The sequence below is a fragment of the Larimichthys crocea genome, chromosome VI (genome assembly GCF_000972845.2).
Source record: "Larimichthys crocea isolate SSNF chromosome VI, L_crocea_2.0, whole genome shotgun sequence".
Classification (NCBI taxonomy): domain Eukaryota; kingdom Metazoa; phylum Chordata; class Actinopteri; family Sciaenidae; genus Larimichthys; species Larimichthys crocea.
In genome coordinates this window covers 2,365,635-2,387,920 of record NC_040016.1, presented here as the reverse complement: position 1 = coordinate 2,387,920, position 22,286 = coordinate 2,365,635, and the positions used below count along the sequence as shown (strand labels likewise).

Below are 22,286 nucleotides of genomic sequence, written 5' to 3'. Positions count from 1 at the left end.
CCTTGGGCTTTTTTATTTTTTTTTATTTTACATTTGTTTGTATCATAACCTAATTGTTTGAGGGAAAATACAACGTAACATCATGCATATAAGGAACAACAACAAAAAAAAACTACTGTTCGACAGTTATCATTAGCATGAGGGTTTTAATAATGTTCTCAGGAGATGATAGACATGATGATACAAGTACAGGTGTCAGTGTTGATTCATAAACAGTGAGTGGAGTACGGTCATGTACAGGAAAAGCGGAGGTTAGCGTGTGGCGGGAACCATCTTGACTTACTTTGGCTCTCTGCTCTCTTTAGTGACCGCCCGAGAGTCGCTGGTTGCCTTGGCAACCTGTATACTTCAGTTGAAGAGCAGGTTTTCTTTCGCTTTGAACCATTTTTTTCCACAGTTTATTCTTTACTTAATGTCGATTTGTTGACTTAAATCGTTTGTCAGATACAACCACAATGCATGTGACTACCAACAACGCTGCGGCATCTGTGAGAAAGGTAACTAAATGTCAAATCTAGTTTAACTAGCTAGCTAGCATTACATTACATTACATTGCATTTAGCAGACGCTTCTATCCAAAGCGACTTACAGAGGAGGACATAAGCTGACAAAGGTGTAAAGGAGTACAGAGTAGTTGTTAGATTTGTTTTGGAAGCAGTCTCGAAAGAGAAAGGTTTTTACAAGTTTTTTAAAGGTAGAAAGGGATGTTGCTGTTCTAGTAGCCGCTGGTGGAGAGTTTTCATGATGGTAATGTCGCAGCTGACCATTTGGTTGTTTTTCACTTTTTACACAGGGGTCAAATGCCCAGAAGGTAACGTTACCTGGTGCGAAGTCAAACAAAACAGCGAGTAAAAAAAAGGTGGGTGCACTTCAACACAGGAAAACAAAACTCTTTGGGAATAACTGTGTTTTTCCAACATGTAATGTAATGTAATTCTTAATTTAACCAAAATATAAATCTCTTTTGTATGTGACTTTGCAGGATGAGGATGAGGCAGTGGATATCGGTGATGGGAAACTTACTGTGCCTCCAGATCAACTGAAGCTCACTGAAGCTGTAAGCAGATGGGGAATTTTATTTCTCAAGTTTGAGACATCCACATGTGTTGAGGGAATTGACTCAGCTTATTTATTTTTTTCTTAGTCGTTAGTAATCCATACCTCAGCAAAATTGGTGATGCATGAATAAACTGTGCTGTTATGCGGTTTGCTTTAACTTGATATGTGATATGATATGATATCATTAGGAGCTGAAAGAGGAAATCACAAGGACTCTGACTGCAAACAACCCACATGCCCCTCAAAATATTGTCCGCTATAGCTTCAAGGTAAGAAAGTTATATCTAAGCATTATACATGCAGGCATCACTCAAATGAGCCAGATTTTCCCAGCAAATGTTCCTTTGCTTTTTTTGTTTTGAAAATGTGTCGGATACAAGTAGTTCATTAACATATGTTTCTTAGGAACGTTCCTACAAGCCCATCCTTGTTGTGGATCAGATGGCTGTTCTCTTTGAGATGGAGGGAAACCTTGTGCACATAGACTCTGATGAGGGTCGTAGACTGAGGGCTAAGGAGTGTCTCTCTGAGGGTAGTTACCGAAACATGATGCAATAAATCTGTATCTTTTGTTGATATTCAAGGCTAATAATGTTCAATATGTCACTGTGGCATGTATCTTCTCTGGTGTAGTGTATACTTGGTGCCACAAGATGTCGCTTTCAACTAGTGGCATAAAATTTAAAAAATGATGCGTTATACACAGTCAAATTATGATATTATATACCTAATGTTTCCAGAGACTGCAACAGTCGACACTGAAGCTGAACCTGACAAGGAGGAATCAGAAACCCGGGTAAAAATAAGTTGTTTAGAGCACTGGTTTGCGTTGGACAGTATATTAAATTTTGAACAATGTATGACAGGGTTCTATTGATCAACATTTCCACAGGCAACATCTGTAGAGGATGGAGGGGAAGCGGAGGAAGCTGGTGACGAGGACAGGCCAGACAGTGTTGCTTCCAAAATTGACAAGAAGGAGCCAAAAATTACCAACCAGTTCAACTTCAGTGAGAGAGCTTCCCAGACCCTTAATAACCCATTGAGGGTAAGAAGGATATCTCCTGTTAGAGGACCATATTATGTCTTATCACACATCTTTTGCATAGTAGTTGAGGTAACAAACATTTAATATTGGAGGGCATTAAAAAACATCATTACATATTAATACAACATTAATAACCCGGTGCCTCGAGAGTTTCAGTGGAATCATTTTTGTTTTCCTGTAGGAGAGAAGCTGCCAGACTGAACCTCCTCCACGTAGCACTTTCTCTGCCACTGCTAATCAGGTACTGGATTTCCAGGCATCAGTGAATATATGTGCTCACACAGGCTAGACTAGACTGTAATAACTCAATTCTCTTTGCAGTGGGAGATCTATGATGCATACGAGAAGGAGCTGCAGAAACAAGAAAAAAATAAAGAGAAGCAGAAAGCCGTACCATCAAAGAAAGATGATGATGAAAGCAAGAAGAAGATCATGCCATTGGAGACTCAGGTAAATTGAATGCTCACCAACTTTCTTGCCTTAATATAACACGTGTCTACTTATATATTTGCCTCATAGTCTACAGTACATCTCTTATTAATGTTGTTGCTGTACATGTCATATATACATTGCCATTCAATACATTGTTAATGACTGTCAAATGAATAGTGTTGTATCTTCAAAGCTAACAACATGACTGATTTCTCTCCTACTCATACATGTTGTTATGACAGTCTGTGATAATTTGATGAGTAATGAAAGAGAAATTAATCAAAAGTATAGCAGCTGTATGTTTTTGCAGTGTTTTCATGTAAAATGATGTCATGTTCTTGTCATAGCACAACGACCTCACAAAAGTGGCCCGCGTGGCCAAGATCCTTGAACGAATGGTCAATCAGAATATATTTGATGACATAGCACAAGGTACTTTATGTTCCAGTAAATATGTTATGTGACACAAAAATAAACTACAATCCCATTTGATATTCAAGTTGCTACACATGATTTTCTCTTTTCATCTCCTCTCTTTGCCCTCTTTTCTTGCCATTTCAGATTTCAAAAACTTTGAGGATCCATCTGATGAGTTCAGGGGCCAAGAAGGCACCCTTCTCCCTTTGTGGAAGTTTCAGTATGACAAAGCCAAAAGGCTGTCTGTCACCGCCCTCTCCTGGTAGATTTGCTCAACAACTCTGCAGACATTCCCTTAAATTAATATTCATTATTATTGTAGGGAGAAATATGTAGCTGCAATTGCCACACTATCAAGTGTTTTGAAATTGATTATATACTTCAGCTATGAGTGTTTGTATTTCAATGTTTGTATGTCCCTCATGCTGTTACAAGAAGGGAGAATCTGATTGATGCAACTGTCCTCAACAGGAATAAGAAATATCAGGACCTTTTTGCTGCTGGAATGGGATCGTGTAAGTAAACAATAAAAATAAGGATTTCTGTTAACATGTCTGAGACTATTTATATTTTACCTAATTTAATCAGATTTGAATTGTTACTATATTGGAAGTATATTTGGTATTTGTCCTGATCTTTGCCACCTCATGCCGACTCTCCTTTATCCCTCTCCTGGCCAGATGACTTCAGCAACCAGGGGCGTGGCATGCTTATCTTCCACACACTGAAGAACCCCTCCTTCCCAGAGTACATCTACCCCACCAATTCTGGCGTCCTGTGCCTCGACATTCATGAGCAGCATTCCTATCTGGTGGCAGTTGGCTTCTATGATGGCAGTGTGGCTGTGTACAACTTGAAGAAAAAGGGACAGGAGCCTGTGTATATGAGTACCGCTAAGACTGGCAAGCACACTGACCCCGTCTGGCAGGTGAGAGTAGAGTCCAATGTTGGAGTGATGGGAGTTCAGGTTTTGTGTCTTTGTTCCAGTCTCTCCAGCCTTTATGCATTTATGTGGAAGTTTGGCCAATTAGAGAGCTATTCTGAGTGATGATACTCCCCCTAGCTAACAGAGAATTCACTTTTCTTTTATTAAGGTGCGCTGGCAGAGTGACGACTTGGACAATAACCACAATTTCTATTCTGTGTCATCTGATGGCCGAGTTGTGTCCTGGACACTTAGCAAGGTTGGTAATATTAAATGTAATTTTCTCTCTTTTCATATAATCTTAGCAAAATATAAATATAATACAACTTTTAAAGATGCCAGTTACTTGCTTTGTGCATGCATTCTGCATAAGTGACTGTGTGTGTTCACATTTTCAATTGTTTACGTGGCTGTTTTCATTTGCATGGTTACATGTATTAGTGTGAGTGGTTGTTTGTCTCTATGTGCCCTGTATAAGCTGGCGACATGTCCAGGGTATACGCCACCACTCGCCCTAAATCAGCTGGGATAGGCTCCAGCCCCACCGTGACCCTGATGAGGATAAGCGCTTACAATGGATGGATGGATGGATGGATGGATGGTTACATGTATTACTTCATCACAGTGTATTTGTATGGTTGCAGAATGAGCTGGTCTTTAGAGACATTATCAGACTGTCACTGGATAGTGCTGTCTCTGAGGGACCAGAAGGTGCACAGCAGCCCAGCATTGGTAAGGTCTCCATTACTCTGCATGTCATGTTATGTCATGTATGGGCAGCTATTACTCATTTAAAGCTCTGCATTTGAAATATTCTCTGCTATCAGATCATATTTGTCTCAGTCTGGTACATTAGGCCGATGTCTGAAACAGTGTGTGTCTAATTTATGTGCTCAATGCCTCTTGTCCACAGCCTGTGGAACATCGCTTGACTTCCATAAACACATCGGCTATCTCTTCCTAGTTGGCACAGAGGAGGGGAAAATACACAAGGTATGTATGAAGCATTACACTGTTGTAATGTACTATAATATTTAGCATCATGTTAACAAGACATACTTAAGCTGTCATATGCCTAGTGTGAAGGAAATCACAACAAAACTGTGATACAGTCACATTAATATACTACACATTGGCCACAGTACCACTTTAATGATATTGAGAAATCTATGATAAACAATATATAACAGAACAATAAGCTTTTGTAATAGATTACAATATAGTAAATGTGTAACTGATAAAACATATACCTATGAAATGGGAAAATTGTTTTTAAAAAGCATAAGCTATTAATGCACTGTATTATTCACATTATTTATATACTTTAAAGGACCGTTTCATTCAGTACAATTATCATTATTATATTATATTTTAAATTCAAACACAGACGGCCATGGGTATTGGATCATTTTGGTAGAGACATGAAACTTGCTTGTGATAGTCTAGATATGTCTTTAGACTGCATACGCCATGTATTAATGTTGATGGTGCGCTATATGAGCTGGTAGCAACAACAAAAAAACATGGTTTCAATATTCAAAAAGTTTTTGTAAAGTTTGATGGTTAGGATGAATTTTTCAGCAAAGCCTCATCCCTCAAATGTGTTTTCTTTCTGTGCCACCCTTAAAATTACGTTAGAATCATCTTGTGGCATTGCACTGTCTCCCAGTGTCTGTCCTGAAAAATGGAAGCTGTTTGTGGTGCACTCGCAGATATCCTGCTGGGCTTGCACTCTGGAGGGTACAGAAGTGAGAGTTTCCATAAATAGTGTCTGTGTTCAAGTGTGTGTGTAGGGTTGTGCACATGCAGTTGTGTGTGTCCATGTGGCCTGTTGGGAGCCCCCCAGGTTTGACATTAAGGGTTTAATGAGTCTTCTTAAGCAGAGGCTCTCTCTGTCCACATTAGATAACTGGTAGTTTTGGGCTGGCCTCCCACCTTCTCTCTGATTTTCTTCCTCATGTTCCTGTTACCGTAGGCAGAAAGACACTCATAAAAGTCTCGTTCGTTGGCAGTTACTGTGCCCTCATTCTATTGATTTACTAACGTAAAGTGCAGCTCACTGACTAATGCAGACCGCGTTTAAATTGGCTGATGTTTATAAAATTAAAACCTAGTGCTTGAGGGAAGTCTATCTGATGCTAACACACATTACAGTGTTTGGCAGTGGGACAATAAAAATGTAATGTATGCAAGAGCACACACAAATGCACTAATTTAAGTACACACTGTTTAGGAGACAATGATATTGTAAAGTTAAAGGACATGGCTGTATTTCTATATATTCTCTGCATTAATCAAAATCAACAAACAAACAAGGTATAGGCTGATCTCTAGTACTAAAGAACTTCACTGTCGTCCAAAAACTATTTAAATCATCTAAAAATATAAATAATATAAATAATATAATATATATAAATATGATTAAATATCCATGTAATATGGCGCATAAACAATATTTAATAAAAGACACTCCTTATTGTCCATTCACTTGTTCTTGCTGTGTTGTCAGTAAAACAAGTATCACACTTTCTTTCCACATCAGACAATAATTATCTTTGCTGCCACAAAAAATGCAAAAGTGCCCCTCTTTGCAAATCCCTGATTAGTTTACTGGTTTGACTTAATTGTGATCAGACACTTTTGAAATATTTTTGATTGCTTCTTGGTGTCTTTGTGCCTGACAACATAATTAAGTTAGGTCACAAGTGAAGTGTCACCTCAAGGTTCAGTGGCACAGAAAACCCCAGGAGAGGACATATTAAGAATTTTTCACCTAGCTGCAGGTCAACAATCAAACTGTCAGTTCTTGGAAGTGCAGCAGCTGCCCCCAGAAGCCATGCCGTTTTATCCTGGATCGTCCGTTTAATTTATCTCTGCACTCTAACTGTGCTGCTCTGGCGTTGCTTTTGTAAACCCTATTCTGTCGATTGGGAGCAAACTGTGTAAATTTATAGGGCAATTCAGCATTGATTCACAGAGAATTACATTGCTGTCTCTGGGTTAAAGCCGTCAAGCATATTAAACTTCTAGCCTCTCTCCAATCCGTAATGTCACAGCAAGATCTTTTCTGCTTTCAGTGGAAAATGTGGAAAAATGTGCCCAGAAAGATCCTCAAGAGAATATTTTATTTCAAGCTCAAGCCCAAGACTTTAATAGACTACTAACTTAAATCATGTCCTTATCATTTTTTTTAGATTTTATCTGACTCAAATAATGTCTTCCAAGGTGCAACAGTTTGGCCTTGTTTTTTCTTACTAACCATATTGTATAAACACCAACAACAATAACAGTTTGGATTATTACAGTCAAGATTTGATTAAGCTGAGAAGTAACAGTTTAGGAAGTTTACTGTTTAGGTAAGGAAGATGTGCAACTTGAGAAAAATAGCAGAAAAGCTTATAATTATGCAAATAATTGCTGTAATACCTGCTGCTGTGTTGTATGGTAAAAGCATATTGTTCATATTCCAGTATATTTAGCAATACAGTATAGCTACAATACAGTTACAGTAGCAGGTACCACAAGCAGGTAATAAACAGCCTTAGGCCACTAGAAAAGTCACACAAGTTAAGACTTTGCCTTTATTCCCTAGTGTTCCAAGTGGTACTCAAGCCAGTTCCTGGAGACCTACCCTGCCCACAGCATGGCAGTGGATGCTGTGAAGTGGAACCACTTCCATCCAAAGGTTTTCATCTCATGCAGTTCAGACTGGACCGTCAAGCTCTGGGACCATACCATTAAGTAAGACAACTGGGTGCAAGGGAGTACTTGCATCTGGTTTTTAGTTTATTATCTACAGTAGTATGTTTATAATCCAGTCATTTCCATTCCTATATAGTTTTTCAGTTCTGCATTATTTTCATTTCATAGGTCGAAAAGTAATAGTGTCCATGATAAACATGTTGTTGGAAAAGTCTTGTGTCATTTGGATACCATGGTGCTACTATTATTGTTATTATCATAACGCTTATCCACCATCACAGTGACTAGGGCTTCATCGTTAACACTGCTATCTTAAATGGGCATCCCACAGTCTGTATACTTGCTGCTGCACTGGTGACTGGTGACTCCTAATGGCTGCATTTGAAGAGGAGGGTGACATTTCCAGGGAAAAGCTTGATGTACTCAGTGTTACAGTCTCCTTGTGACTCCTTGGACTTGGACACACGGCTGGCTGTTGGAGTTTAACAGCTACAAAAATTACAGTGCATGATGAAATGGCCATGTCAAAGTGTGAGAAAAAAGGAGAACAAATGTAAAGGAAAACATTCACCTACAGATTTTATCATTATTCCAGTTTAATGGACTGTTCACTCAAGTGAAGTTCATATTATAGTTTTAGAATCCTAAAACAAGGAGGAAGGTCGGAAGATGAATAAATTGGTACTTAGAGTAACTGTAATTTTATGCTGTTTTATTTATATTGTCATGGTTAGCAGCATCACTAATGCTCTGTCGTCAAATGTTCATTCAGTGAAGAAGGGACAAGATCATCATCATTCCTGTAATCTTTCCATAATGTTAAAGCTCGTCTTTATTCTTTATTACCTTCTGATACTCATCATGGACCCAGCATACTTTTTCTTGCTTATTTGACTAACCCACAGTGCCTCCCACTTCTTGTCAGCGCAGACAGCTTGACTGAATAATGATAGTAATCATCCGCCCATTATGAGAGATGGGGGTTTTCAAGAATGATCCATAACATCCCATAGATGCAAGACATTTCCGGGAGACTGTCTCACTGGATCAAACAACTTTTCACAAACAACACCACACTGTTCAGAAGGGTGTGAAAGCCTAACACTGGCTGCTTTTGTTGGACGTCTGAGGCTAATATAGCCTGTAAAACTGTCAGACGACATAAGCCAGTCCCAAATAAGCTGAAGGGTTTATAGGGAGAGAAAGAAAGAGACTTGCATCGAGTTAGTTTATTGATCACTAATACTTTTAGCTTGATAAATTTGCAATCCAGCCCAGTGATAAATTTGTAATTTATGAATCCTAATATTTCTGACTGTGGATTTCTAGTATGTGCCGCGTCTGCTGTAAAAAGTCCTCTATTTAAAGCCCAGATTTACTAGTCTTTTGTAATTTCAGACATATTCTACACCTACTAGGGTGCATGTTATTTATTTTAACAGACACAGCAGCACTGAAGCGCAGTTTGTCATCTGGGGAACATCTTGCCAAAATCAATAAGGGATGATGTGATAAAAAGTCTGAAGTGTGTTAAATGATTGTGATTGTGCATTCTGGTTTATTCACCAAGGTTTTCACTTTGCGAGGGTCAGTTTTGCACAGAAAATACTCCACCTCTTGTCCAAATTTGTAGATATTTATGCTGTTGAGGGTAGAAAATGTAAATATTCTCTGCCTCACTGACAACTGAGCATTATTTTGAATGCATCTTTGACAGCACATTTCAACATCACTATATTTTGATTTGTTTTTCTGAGTTTGCTGATGGTAGACTCTTCTACCACCTCATGAGCTCTGCTTCACTTGCAGAATGTGCCCACAGGGCCATCTCAGGTCTTTATTAGTTCTTGCCTCAGTAAGTCAAACACCAGTTTACCCACAGCCTGCTCTGCAAGTGCAAATCACTTTCATATACATATGTAAGTCTACCTTTATGTGTTACCAAATCTGCAATCTATTTGAATAGAATGAAATAAAAAAAATAATTTAGCTTACTCTCTTTCTCACTCACACCCCCTCTTTAAAATGTAATCTATAGAGGCTGCTGAGCTGCTGACATTGCCCTCTTGCCCACCCCCAGTTCTGGCAAGACACCAGTTCCACTTGCTGTCTGCATTACCCTACCTTACCCTCTGAGCTCACAGTCTTTTTCTTCATAAAATATGATCCAGTTTCACCAAAATCAGTGAAATAGTTGGTGGTATGTGAAGCATTACGTACTTATTGTGAGTTATATAGTGCAAGAGCAGACATCAGGGGCACAGAATGGGAATGACAGAGCCCCCATTCACCCTATTAAGTTGCATGAAAATGATCTAAAATCTGTTATTTTGTCTTAGAAAAGTTATACAATAGAGCTTTGATATTTGTAGAAGACTTGTATGCACCTGGTTTCAGCTCTATGAAATATTAAATTTCTTCATCTGGCTTCCAGTGTTGTTTCACAAGTAATAATGGAAGGAAATGGTTTGCAGGTGGCTTCTGTTTCATCTCCACCCGTTTTCTCTGCCAGGCTCTGATGAGGCATCAGTGTCTGGACAGATTGCAACTGATTGCCATGGATGAAAGTCTAAAGATGGTTTTCCACCACTGAAAGCACACATGTACCACTGCCTTGGCCATAGAAATAAAATGTATGGTTTTATCTGTATGCAGAATCAGATAGCAGATTGGGCAGTCTCATTTATATTTATGGTCTTTGTCTGACTCTAGGCGCTATAGAAAACACCAACTAAAGCTGGCAGTAGCAGTTCTTATTCAGTCTGGATGACACTGAATTTCAGAGGGATGTGGCATTTCATGCAATACAATGAAAAGTTACAGATTGTTGGTCTGACACTGGATGACTGTGTGTTTTTCCAGAACTCCGATGTTCACCTTTGATCTGAAAGCAGCTGTGAGTGACGTTGCCTGGGCTCCATACTCCTCCACTGTGTTTGCTGCCGTCACAATAGATGGAACAGTAAGTGTCTATCTAAACTTACATTTTGCAGGCCACAGCTTGACTAAGGATTTTAGCAGTTAGCCCTTTGAAGACTCTGGTTCAGGCTACAGTGCATGAGCACTGCTTAGATTTATTAATCGGTGAAAATATATTTAGGTGTTTTACATTCATAGTTGATTTTGTACTTCTGATTTAACACAGTTCAACAGCACCACAAACCATTGCCTCCAAAAATGACTATACAGCCAAAAACTGATCATTATAATCTTCATGAAGGTAGGATTTATTACAGTACTGTAGCGACCCGGGAGACTGGGGTTCGAATCCCGGTCGGGACAAACATCAACAACAACAAAACATCATCCAGTAAGGGTCCTTAGGCAAGACCCCTCATGATGTATCAGCCTACCTCAGGATGAGTGAACACATAACTGATAGAGTCATACTGGCTCAGATGTCGCCCGGGTCAACAAGGTCTGCGTCAGTTGCTAGGGGACCAGGTCAAACTGATGAGAAATGGGCTACTGGAACAAAACACAGATGGACGAGGGCAGAGAATACAGAGTTGCAGGAATGCTACTATACAAGCAATCCCAGAGAGAGGGGATACATGCAGCGAATGTGGGACCATTGGATACTCTGAAACCCACAATCAAGGCTAACAAAGAAACAGCTATTAGCCCAGTGTTCCAACATCCGTAATCGAAATCTACTATCACAACTAGAGATTATTGAAATACAACAACGATGCTATGGCAAGGGGGAGCCAGGACGACAGGTCAGCGGGGAGATGTCATCATCATCCCCACAACCAGAGATTGGGTACCAAGCCCCAACAGCTACCAACAGCCTCAACACAAGTGCTTGACGAATACCAAAGCTGAGTTGCCAAGTACCTTCAGAAGATCTACTAGTGGATGTGAATGCTGCTCTGAAGACAATCTCCACAAGAACCATCACTGAGACCAACAAGCTGATACACAGTACAGCAACAGTAATCATGGAGATGCTTGGATACAAGGTGGGCTTGGGACATAACAAACAGTACCCACCATGGAAGAGACGATTAGAGGCCAAGATAAAGGCAGCATGGAGAGAAGTTAGCCAGCTAGCTGAACTGCAGAAAGGAAACATGGTGAATAAAGGGGCACCCAGGAAGTACAACTCACTCTCCATACCAGAGGCACTCGAAACTGCCAAACAGCGACTAACAGCTCTGGCCACCCGGTTGAAGAGATATACCAAGGAGGGAGAGGCCAGGAGAATAAACAAGTTGTTCTCCACTGAACCAGCCAAGGTGTACTCTCAGTGGCAGGGAAACAACAACCGGTCAGACCCGCCAAGAGCTGAGGTGGAAAAATACTGGAAAGACATATGGGAAAGAGAGGCATCCATATGGGAAAGAGAGGCATCACACAACACCAAGAGCTGACCACAGCAACCTCCCAGAACAAGAACCAGTAACCGTCTCAATGGCAGACATCCAAGAAAGAGTGTCAGAGTGCCTGGAGCTGGACAGCACCAGGCCCCGACATGATCCATACGTACTGGCTAAAGAAGCTAACTGCACTCTATGAACGCCTAGCAGCACAGATGAACCGGCTGCTCAGGGATGGGACCCACCCAGAGTGGCTAACCCAAGGCAGGACAGTCCTAATCATGAAGGACCCCCAGAAGGGACCAACTACCGGCCAATCACCTGTCTCTGCACAACATGGAAGGCCCTGTCAGGCATCATTGCAGCAAAAATGAGTAAGCATGTGGCTCAATACATGAGCGAGGCACAGAAAGGAATTGGCAGTAACACCAGGGGAGCCAAGCACCAGCTACTGGTTGATAGAACAGTCGCCCGAGACTGAAAGAAGAGACAGACCAACCTGTGCACTACGACTCAATGCCGCACACATGGATACTGGAATGTCTGGAACTGTATAAGATCAACAGGAAACTAAGGACCTTCATCCAGAACTCAATGGAAATGTGGAAGACAACCAATTCAAAGCCCATTGCCCAAGTCAACATCAAGTGCGGCATATACCAAGGAGATGCGCTATCACCACTGCTGTTCTGCATAGGCCTGAACCCCCTCAGTCAGATAATCACGAAGAGCAGGTACGGGTACCGATTCCGTAGTGGGGCAACAATCAGCCACCTGCCCTACATGGATGACATCAAGCTGTATGCCAGAAACGAGCAAGAAATAGACTCACTGATCCACACCACCAGGATCTACAGGGATGACATAGGGATTTCATTCGGATTGGACAAGTGTGGCCGGATGGTCTCAAAGAAAAGCAAGATGATCTGGACTGAGGGGATTGACCTACCAGAGGGCAACATAGGTGATATCCAAGACAGCTACAAGTACCTTGGCATCCCACAAGCTAATGGAAACCATGAAGAGGCCACAAGGAAGTCAACCACAGCCAAACACCTCCAGAGAGTAAGGCAGGTCCTGAAAAGTCAGTTGAATGGTAAGAACAAGGTCCAAGCCATCAACGTGTACGCACTACCAGTCATCAGATACCCCGCTGGCATCATAACTGGCCAAAGGAGGAGATAGAAGTCACAGATATCAAGACTAGAAAGCTCCTCACCATGCATGGAGGGTACCACCCCAAGTCCAGCACCCTGAGGCTATACACTAAGCGGAAAGAGGGAGGCCGAGGGCTAGTGAGCGTCAAGGCCACGGTCCAGGATGAAACATCGAAAATACGAGAATACATCAGACAGATGGCCCGAAGGATGAACTGCTAAGTGAATGTCTCAGGCAGCAGAACCCTGATGAGGGTGCAGAGGAGGAGGAACAGACAACCTGGAGGGACAAACCCCTACATGGCATGTACCACCGTCAGATAGAGGAAGTGGCTGATATCAAGAAATCCTACCAGTGGCTGGATAATGCAGGACTGACAGACAGCACAGAGGCACTAATCATGGCAGCACAAGAACAGGCCATAAGCACAAGAGCCATAGAGGCCAGGATCTACCAGAGTAGATCAGACCCAATTATGCAGACTGTGTAAAGAAGCCCCTGAGAGAGTCCAGCACATAGTAGCAGGGTGTAAGATGCTAGCTGGATCAGCGTACATGGAGAGGCACAACCAAGTGGCTGGGATAGTATACAGGAACATCTGCAACCAGTACGGATGGGCCATACCACAGAAGGTGGCTGAGAACAACAGGGCCAAGGTTCTGTGGGACTTCAGCTTCCAGACTGACAAACAGGTCCTGGCTAACCAACCAGACATAGTGGTGGTGGACAAAGAGCAGAAGAGGGTAGTGGTGATAGATGTGGCGATCCCAGCTGATGCCAACATCAGGAAGGAACATGAGAAACTTGAGAAGTATCAAGGGTTGAAAGAGCAGCTGGAACGGATGTGGAAGGTCAAGGGCAGCGTGGTCCTCGTGGTAGTGGGGGCACTTGGGGCAGTAACCCCCAAACTGGGAGAGTGGCTCCAAGAAGAGCCTCCAAGAAAAGGCACATTACTAATAATCTGTCAATCTAGTGAATGATAAATCAAAAATCTAATTACATATGAAATCTAAGATATTTTCATGGCTCCAGGTGATACCTGCTCACTGCACAACCATTCTCAGACATACAGTATGTGCCATTCATTATCCTTCTAATATCATTAGACTCAGCTGACTAATTCCTCACTATATTCATTAGGTCTCAGATTAATGCAGCAGGTATTTGAGTTTGTTCGAGCACAGTTTCTTGTACCATAGATGGCTTCCTGCCCTGCCAGTGGTTATTGATTTCAGCCAAAGGTAATATCAGTGGATGTAGTGTTGCTTATCTCCACACTCTTAATATGTCTGTGCGCTATCCCCATCTGTTTGTCTTTGCACCAGTCTGCGCCATGCTATGAAAGTCCAGTGTGTTGTGTCTGACACATATCCTGCCCAGTGTGCCAAGTGAAGTCGAGCCAGAGTGACAAAGAGGAAATGAGAGCAGAGCAATTTGAGAGACACCTTATGTGATAGTGTGTGTATGTGTGTCCCGTTTACTCCAGTGCCAGGATTCAGCCACCACAGGCACAATACATACAGTAATGAACTCACAAATATGCAAATGATTTCACAACTATCAGTCCTGATAATATGTAAGAGGTAGGAAACGTCAGATTTCATAACAAATGAATTAAATGTCCCGTTTAGGGTAAAGTGCAGATAAATTACTGACAGTGCATACACACAGAATAAACTTAACTATTGTAAACATCTTTAACAGGGGGGAAAAAATAATTCAATGACTTTGCTAGAAAGCATATGAAGTCCCAGTCCTTTTTGTAACTATGGTAATATATTCTCTGAAACTGGATCAAAAGCAGTTTTCAACAGTTATTAAAAAACTCATTAAAATATCGTCAGTTGGCATACATTTTACAAGCCCAATATCCTCTCCTTTCTAAGCAGCAGTAAGGACAGGAATATTAAACTCTAGTCGATCAAGGTCACTATGACTGGTCCATTTTTTCTCAGTGTGCAGAATTCAGAACTAAACTATACTGCAATCAGATTTTAATGATGTGCTTAAGCGAAAATATGTTCAACTTTGTTGACGTGAGCCAATGAATATCATTTATATAGGTATATTAGTATTTACTGTAATGCCACATTTTAAAGTAGACTAAATGTCAGCTAAGGGGGCTGTTCAGAATTAACTGGATACACTAAATAGTTTTTCTACATTCAGTCCAAGGCAAGGCTCAAATCTTCTTGGCATCCTGTAAGATTTTGAAGAATGACAGAATATTGAATTCCCACATTCAATGGTGTGGTTGCAGTGCATGATGCTAATCAGCATAATTTTCCCCAGGATAGCAGATTCTTTGCAGAACATTTGTCCTATTCAGTGACAAGTGCCTGATAGAGCTTTAGTGACTCAGCATGAGTTGTGCGCTGCTTGACGTGTATTTACTGTTGATGACAACCTGACCTGCTGCTGCAACACTGTGAAATGTCAGAGACACAATGGTGTGTATGTGTGTGTGTGTGAGTGTGTGTGTGTGTGTGTGTGTTCATAAGGATAATGACTTGTCTGGCCAAGTTTTTTTGTGCCACTACAAACAAATATCTCTTTATTCTGTGTCCTTGCCTCTCCATCTGAGCCGACTGATAAAGTGTCAGAATGAAATAGCGAGAGGTCCGTTACTTTCCCCCTGTGAGATTAGTCTCCAAATCCACATTTGCTCTCTGTGCAGCTCTTCTTAACCTTCTGCCACATATTTCAGTAAGTATACCTGCATTAGCAATAATATATTGAAATTAAATTTAAAAAAAAAATGTAATACAATATAAGTTTGATCAATTATAGGCAATCATTTCCACACAGTAAAGTCTCTGTGCTCCAAGTTTTACATGAATTACAAACATTGTCAGCATGTACTTGAATCAGCCATCATGACTAATGCTACATTAGTGCTCATACTGTATATCAAAAGCAAAAACACTGTGCTGTGTGGTGCTGTTGTGTGGTGTACACGTACACAGCGTGAACCATAGTGACCCAGGCATAGTCATCTTTCTGGTGAAAAGCAGTGGGCTGTGCTTTAAAGTGGACTCATTTGTTGTCGACAGATTGTCTAAATGCACTTAGGCTGAAAGACGAATATCTGTGATCTGGTTCCTTCTGGATGACGGTGCCAGTGATTTTGTATTGGGACTGTCAAACACACACAAACACGCATGCATGCGCACATTCAGACAGAAATGCACACTCATTGAATTACTGGGAACACCCTTCCTTGCACCAGATGGTCAGGCTTGCATCCCTGCCGGGGCTTGTGCTTCCACTATTCTCCCTCTCACATGACCTGCAACACAAATGCAAGATATGATAAACTGCATTCTGTAACCGACTTAGCCTCTCTAAACTTAAATATAATGCCATTAAGATGGGTCACTTTTTTTCTTTTTCTTTTTTTTACTGGATTTCTATTTAAACCCTGAGCCAGCGTTACTAGTGATGCCAAACTTGTGAAATGTCAGTTCCATTACAAGGTCAGTGCTGTCAAAAAACAAACATAAGCAACACGTTAATTCTTGTGATCACTCGTCTTTTTCAGGTTCATGTTTTTGACCTCAGCATCAACAGACATGAGGCCATCTGCCAGCAACAGGTGGTGGACAAAAAGAAGACCAAGCTGACTACTATTGAGTTCAATCCCATCCATCCTATCATCATCGTGGGAAATGATCGAGGTTATGTTGGCAGTTTCAAACTCTCTCCTAACCTCCGCAAGAAACCAAAGGTAAGAGAGTATCGAATTGGGGACTTTCAGTTACATTAAAATCATTTGAGCCAATTTACTCCATTTGGTTACTTCCATTTGTATTGGCACATACAAATGGAACTTGTCCACATCACAATTAGGTACCATTACATTAGGTACCATATCTTCTAGTGTGTGTTCCTTGGGGTTACCATTTCACTTGAATGGGCTGTTGTGTTCTTTCACCTTATATACTATCTTATCCGTAAACCGTCTGCTCTGTTGCATTATTTATTAATGCCACTTGTTCCATGTCAATGAAAGCAGAAGAGATGATTCATTCTTTGCAGAGTCCTGACCTCAAGCTAATTTCACTGAATAACAACTGAATAGAGGCCAACCTCCACCCTCCACCAAAGCTCATTATCAGCATCACTAATCATGTGTATTTCTTTCTCCCTTGCTCATTTAAGCCAGTTGACAATTAGCCACAGAGAACTCGAGAGTTGTTTGTAATTGAAAAGGCTTGTTAGAAAAGATAAGTAGAAGGAGAAGCAGAACATGAATTGTTATGGATTGTAAGTTTTACTGGAAATAAACAAGAAAAGTGAGAGAAAAGAAAGTCTAAAAGAAAAGAAAGGCCTATCATTTAACTACCCTGGGTTTAAGGGTACCTTTGGTTAGACCATGGCTCTGTCTCCTAATGCTCCCTATCACCCATACTATTAAACTGGCGAAAAATGCAAAGTCATAATGCATAGAAAAAAGAAAGTTTTAAGAAAGTTGTATTCCACTTTAGCCACTAAAGGCTCTGTTGCCACTCATGACAATGGTTAATGAGCTGTGGAGTAATCACAGCAGTCCTACTAAACACAGTAGGAAACCAAATGGCACACTGAGTCACAACACTTTAATCAGGGCCCATTTACAGTCAGCTCTGTAGCCTCTCCAGTCGCCCTTTGTGCTGTTCACATTTGACGGATGCAAACTAGAAGAAATCTTAATGACTCGAGTGACACGTATTTATTTTCACGACATGTTTTTGTGCATTATACATGGCATTGCAGCACCCGCGTGCAACACACATAAACAGTTCTTCTTCCACCACGCTCATAAACACATTGTTTGTATGGGTACAGCATAACAACACATACACACACATTCAATGCTACCTCATTAGCGACCTCAGACTGTAGCTCTAAAGTGTACAATTGGGAAATAATTGCACAGTTCAGCACCACTGACAGTACTCGGGGCATTTTAGAAACCCAGTGTGGCAAATAAGCATCAGGCACAAACGCCCACAGCAAATATTATCAATAATATGTCATATAACATTGGCGCAGCAGCCCACTAAAACACACTGGGCATGGTGGTCCATTAATATATCAAAACAATGGCACATTGGCCTAGCAATCCAAACTAATAATACAAGTGTTGTGTTTCTTAAATACTTCTGAATTCATTGTTTTGAGCTTCAGAAAACAGAACTTTACTACAGGACATACCCTGGCAAAGTACAGGATGTTTCAAAATGTTCTGTTAGTTACTTCCTAGTTGTAAGCCTGAGGGCTACAGTCACTAACAATAATGTCAGGTGTGTGTGCTGTTATGCTGCCTCCGGGTATGTGGTGGTTGTCGTGAACAGTCTGTGTTGGCCAAAGTCCTGTGCTTTGCTTTAAGAGTCTGAGGCTACTGTTATGGATCTAGTTTGTGCAGTCATCACGTTCTAGTTGAATCTGGTCTGAAAGAGCACATAATAGTGTTATTCACTCCAAATGTTTATTATCTTTACATGACCACCAACATGAAATGAACCGTGTTTGTGTTCAGCACAGCACATCTGTTCTCTTTTCAGTGGCCTCGTTCTTTGTTGCCACACGTGGCGGTTGCAATATAGAAACAGCCTCATGCAGTGTTTTGTTCTTTTATAACATTTACATTTGTATATTTTTGGTGAGTGCAGGAAAATTAACCGACAGCCCTACACAGGTGGCGCTTCCTGCCTGAATGCATTACTTTTATAGAGACACAAGTCTGGGATTTTATAGCTGCGGTAAGCAAACCAGCATGAAAAAAAAAACAATTTAGAAATCAAATCAGAACAGGATCTTGTGGAGGAGTTTGTGATTTTGATTAATTTTGAAGTTTTATTTTAAGTGCTCCTATGTGCCAGGTCAGACTGCTTTATTAAGCCATTCATCATAGCAGAGATATTATGTTGCATCGAGATTTAATGCTCCTTCGCTTAGGGAGCGCTGCTGTCTCTCTGCTTCAGCCCCCTCACTGGATCCATTTTCACACTTCAGAATAGCTACACCAAAATATACGAGATATAAATGTTCAGAGCTTTGAAGGAGGAGTTAGCAAGACACAACTCGTTTGTTCAGCTACGTTGAGAGGTGAATCACCTGTTTTCACTGTGTCACACTATTGTACTTTACTGTATGCCAAATGTTCGCACAGAGACCGGGGACTGGGCCTTTAGGGACACACCCTCAAACTGGGTATAACAGAAAGTTTTAAAACTCCATGGTGTGATTTCTTTGAATGCTTTGAATGCCATGCTGAAAGGCCTGGAGATGTAATCACTTTGTTGTTGATGCTTCAACTAATATTGTGCTGAGTATGTAATGTAATACTGTCTGTTTTGCTTTGTATCAGTTTTAATTGACTTGTTCTTGGTTTGTGCTGCTGCCTGTCTTGACCAGGACTTTGTTAAAAAGGAGCTGTTTAAACTCAGTGTGAGCTTTTCTGGTTGTATATTGTTATCAAAGCCATAGAAGCAACCACCATCCAGTTTTTGAGGCTGTGCATTTCCACTGAATGATGCATTACAGGATGATAGTGTCGGATGATTAACACCACACTCACACCTGTGCTTTTCCTGCACCAACACAGGAAGTGTCTTGATGCATACAGTTCGTTGGTTGTCTTGCCAAGACAACCAGTCGTTAAATTTTGATACAATTATAAGTAACCTGCCTCTTTTCAAATGCACAAGGCAAGTTAATAAGAATTATGCGTTGGTTCCTAAAAATGAAAATCCTTCATATTTGTACAGCATGACCCATAAATTGTAATGTCATTATATAAATGTCAACAGTTCCATTATTACAGGGGTGCAAGCTGTGATTCATGTTGCCTATTAAGTTCCCAACAGTGTCATTTCCTAATTAAGTTGCTTAAAGTCAAGTGAAGCTACAGTTGCATGTTAAACTATAAGATTGTATCAATCATGCTCCTTTTGAGAAAAGCCTGTAACAATAGCAAATGAGCCTGGATAACAATAGGCCTGTTAAATATCCTTTAACTGAGGTAAAATGAGCTCCCGCAGCGGGACAAGACAAATGTTTAAGTGGCTGTGCTTTTTCTGCACACAGGAGTATTTAATGTGCCAATAAAATTAAACTTGGAAGATTTCTTTGAATCTACCCTCTGCAATGGTGCCCCTTAGGCAGCAGCGTCATTTCTCAGTTCGCAATATAGAGGAAAGAAATTATTAAATAATGGAGTAATATAACTACTCTGCTACTACTGACCTCACATCCATTTCCATTTATGTCTGATTATGTTGTGTTTTTCTCTTGTTAACTGCCTGCCTGCTGGGTCTGTGGTCTCACCCAGTGCTTGAATGACGCCAAGTTATTTCTGATTCCTCTCTCTCCCTGTGTGTGTGTGTGTGTGTGTGTGTGTGTGTGTGTGTGTGTGTGTGTGTGTAGACCAAGAAGGGTCAGGAGGCCCCTAAGGGTCCAGAAGTGGAAGTAGCCAAGATGGACAAGCTGCTCAGTCTGTCGGGGGAACTGGACCAAAACACAGTTTAACACGGCCAATGTGGCTTCTCTCCCGAACACAACAACATGGCAACAAGGTTATACATTTTTTTATTGTCGTTCATAGGAAAAAATAAGTTCTTTGTTCTTTTGTTCTCCTCACTGTGTGCAGCAGTAAACAACATTGACATGACAAGAAAACAATTTGTATACGTTTATTAAAAATGTTTTCCTCTGATCCCTCTAAAGCATTTAATAAATGATTCATATCCAATTAATAATGCATATATTTACTTATACTGCAGTACTTTATACATATTAATCAGGCAACAGAATTCCATTGACTTGACAGACCTCTTTTGCAGGGATTTATTAAACCCGTTCTGTATGTATTGTACAAGTTGATTAAGTGAAGGCGGTGGGGGCTTACTGCAACAACAGGGAGATAAATTAGCGTAATAGATCGAGCCTTTATGGACCAAATCCAGACGACTTACTTTGGCTGGCACATGCCGTCCTGGGCACCCGTCCAGGGATGAGCTAAAAGCCTTTTAATATCACATCTACGGGGAGAACTTTGCCTTGAGTCATGATGATGTCTGTCTTTATTTTGCCTTTTTTTTGTCCATTCCTCTCTGTCTTAATGATCTTGTCCTTCAGTAAAGTACCACCCAGTGCTCTCATGTTTAACTGGAATCAAATGCTGTCCCAATACTCTCTTCCTGTTTCTCTCTGCCTTTCACATCTTCCTGCGAACACATGCAGCACTCTCTCCGTTAAGTGTGATTCATGACTTCATCTCCACAAATTTAGTTTGAGAGGGACACTCGTTCACCTCATTTTTACAGACAATGCGTAACAAATGATTGTGGCCATGGGGTAGTAATGAGAATACAGCTGCGACAGTTAGTCCATTACTGCGGTAATAGGGAGCATACTGCAGGGTTGGTCAAAGACCTGTTTGGTCTGCTGTTTGTCACATTTGTTTATGTTGCATTTTATTGATTGTTGTAGCTGCATTGAACGCAGGAGTGGTCTGGTCGCTTGAGAGTAAAGTAAAGAACAACTTGTGTGCGTTTCATCAAAATGTGATATCCAGTGAGTTACAGGCTTTTTTCTGTATACACTTCTTTTCAAGGTTTCCTACCTTTTTACTCAAATCATAACTTGCTTCATTGTTGCATTGCCTTCAAGTTTACTGAAGCTTTTGCCAATGGAGAAATTGGTGTTTTTACAACAGTTCTTTGATTGTGATTTTCAGTTCCAGCAGTTCATCTCAACATGGTCAAGGTGTTTTCTTTTGCACCACTATGTGTTCTGTAGACATCACCTTTTAAATTTAAACTGCTGCAGTGAATGGTTTGATATTAGTGCATTCCTCTCTTCTCGTTTCCCGGACTCGGCTCAGTGGTTGTGATAGTTTGTTGCAGTGTACGTTGCTTTTTTTGTCTGTGAATTTTTGGTACTGCCACAAAATTACTAAAGTTTTTTTCAAATTCTCCTTAATGAGAGGGTTGCAAAGGGGTAGAACATTGGTAAATTTCCACAAACTTTATATGGGAAGCTGCACTGGGGAATTTTGGAAATATTCCAAATTGAGAGACTTTCCATGGGAATTATGGAAATGAATGGGAATTTGGGGGTAATTTAGTAATTGGGGGTAAGCTGGCATGATGATAAGATATCCTCATAAATGGTCAAATGATGCTAGCTATAGCTTATTTACCATCTAACTTATCAGCTAGCTACTGTAGGAATACAT

General features: G+C 40.8%; 1 protein-coding gene across 1 annotated transcript; it reads left to right on the top strand.

Annotated features, from left to right (window-relative positions):
- Positions 1 to 305: 305 nt before the first annotated feature.
- On the top strand, positions 306 to 20,728 carry dnai1.2 (dynein, axonemal, intermediate chain 1, paralog 2). Its single transcript, XM_010733491.3, has 20 exons — positions 306 to 497; positions 794 to 859; positions 983 to 1,057; positions 1,248 to 1,328; positions 1,465 to 1,591; positions 1,800 to 1,855; positions 1,952 to 2,107; positions 2,289 to 2,348; positions 2,429 to 2,557; positions 2,887 to 2,971; positions 3,101 to 3,218; positions 3,428 to 3,471; positions 3,637 to 3,884; positions 4,051 to 4,140; positions 4,526 to 4,613; positions 4,795 to 4,874; positions 7,474 to 7,622; positions 10,446 to 10,545; positions 16,605 to 16,790; positions 20,474 to 20,728. Exons 1-20 carry the CDS (start codon positions 456 to 458, stop codon positions 20,573 to 20,575), a joined length of 2,082 nt encoding a protein of 693 aa, XP_010731793.1. The 5' UTR covers positions 306 to 455; the 3' UTR covers positions 20,576 to 20,728.
- Positions 20,729 to 22,286: the final 1,558 nt, after the last annotated feature.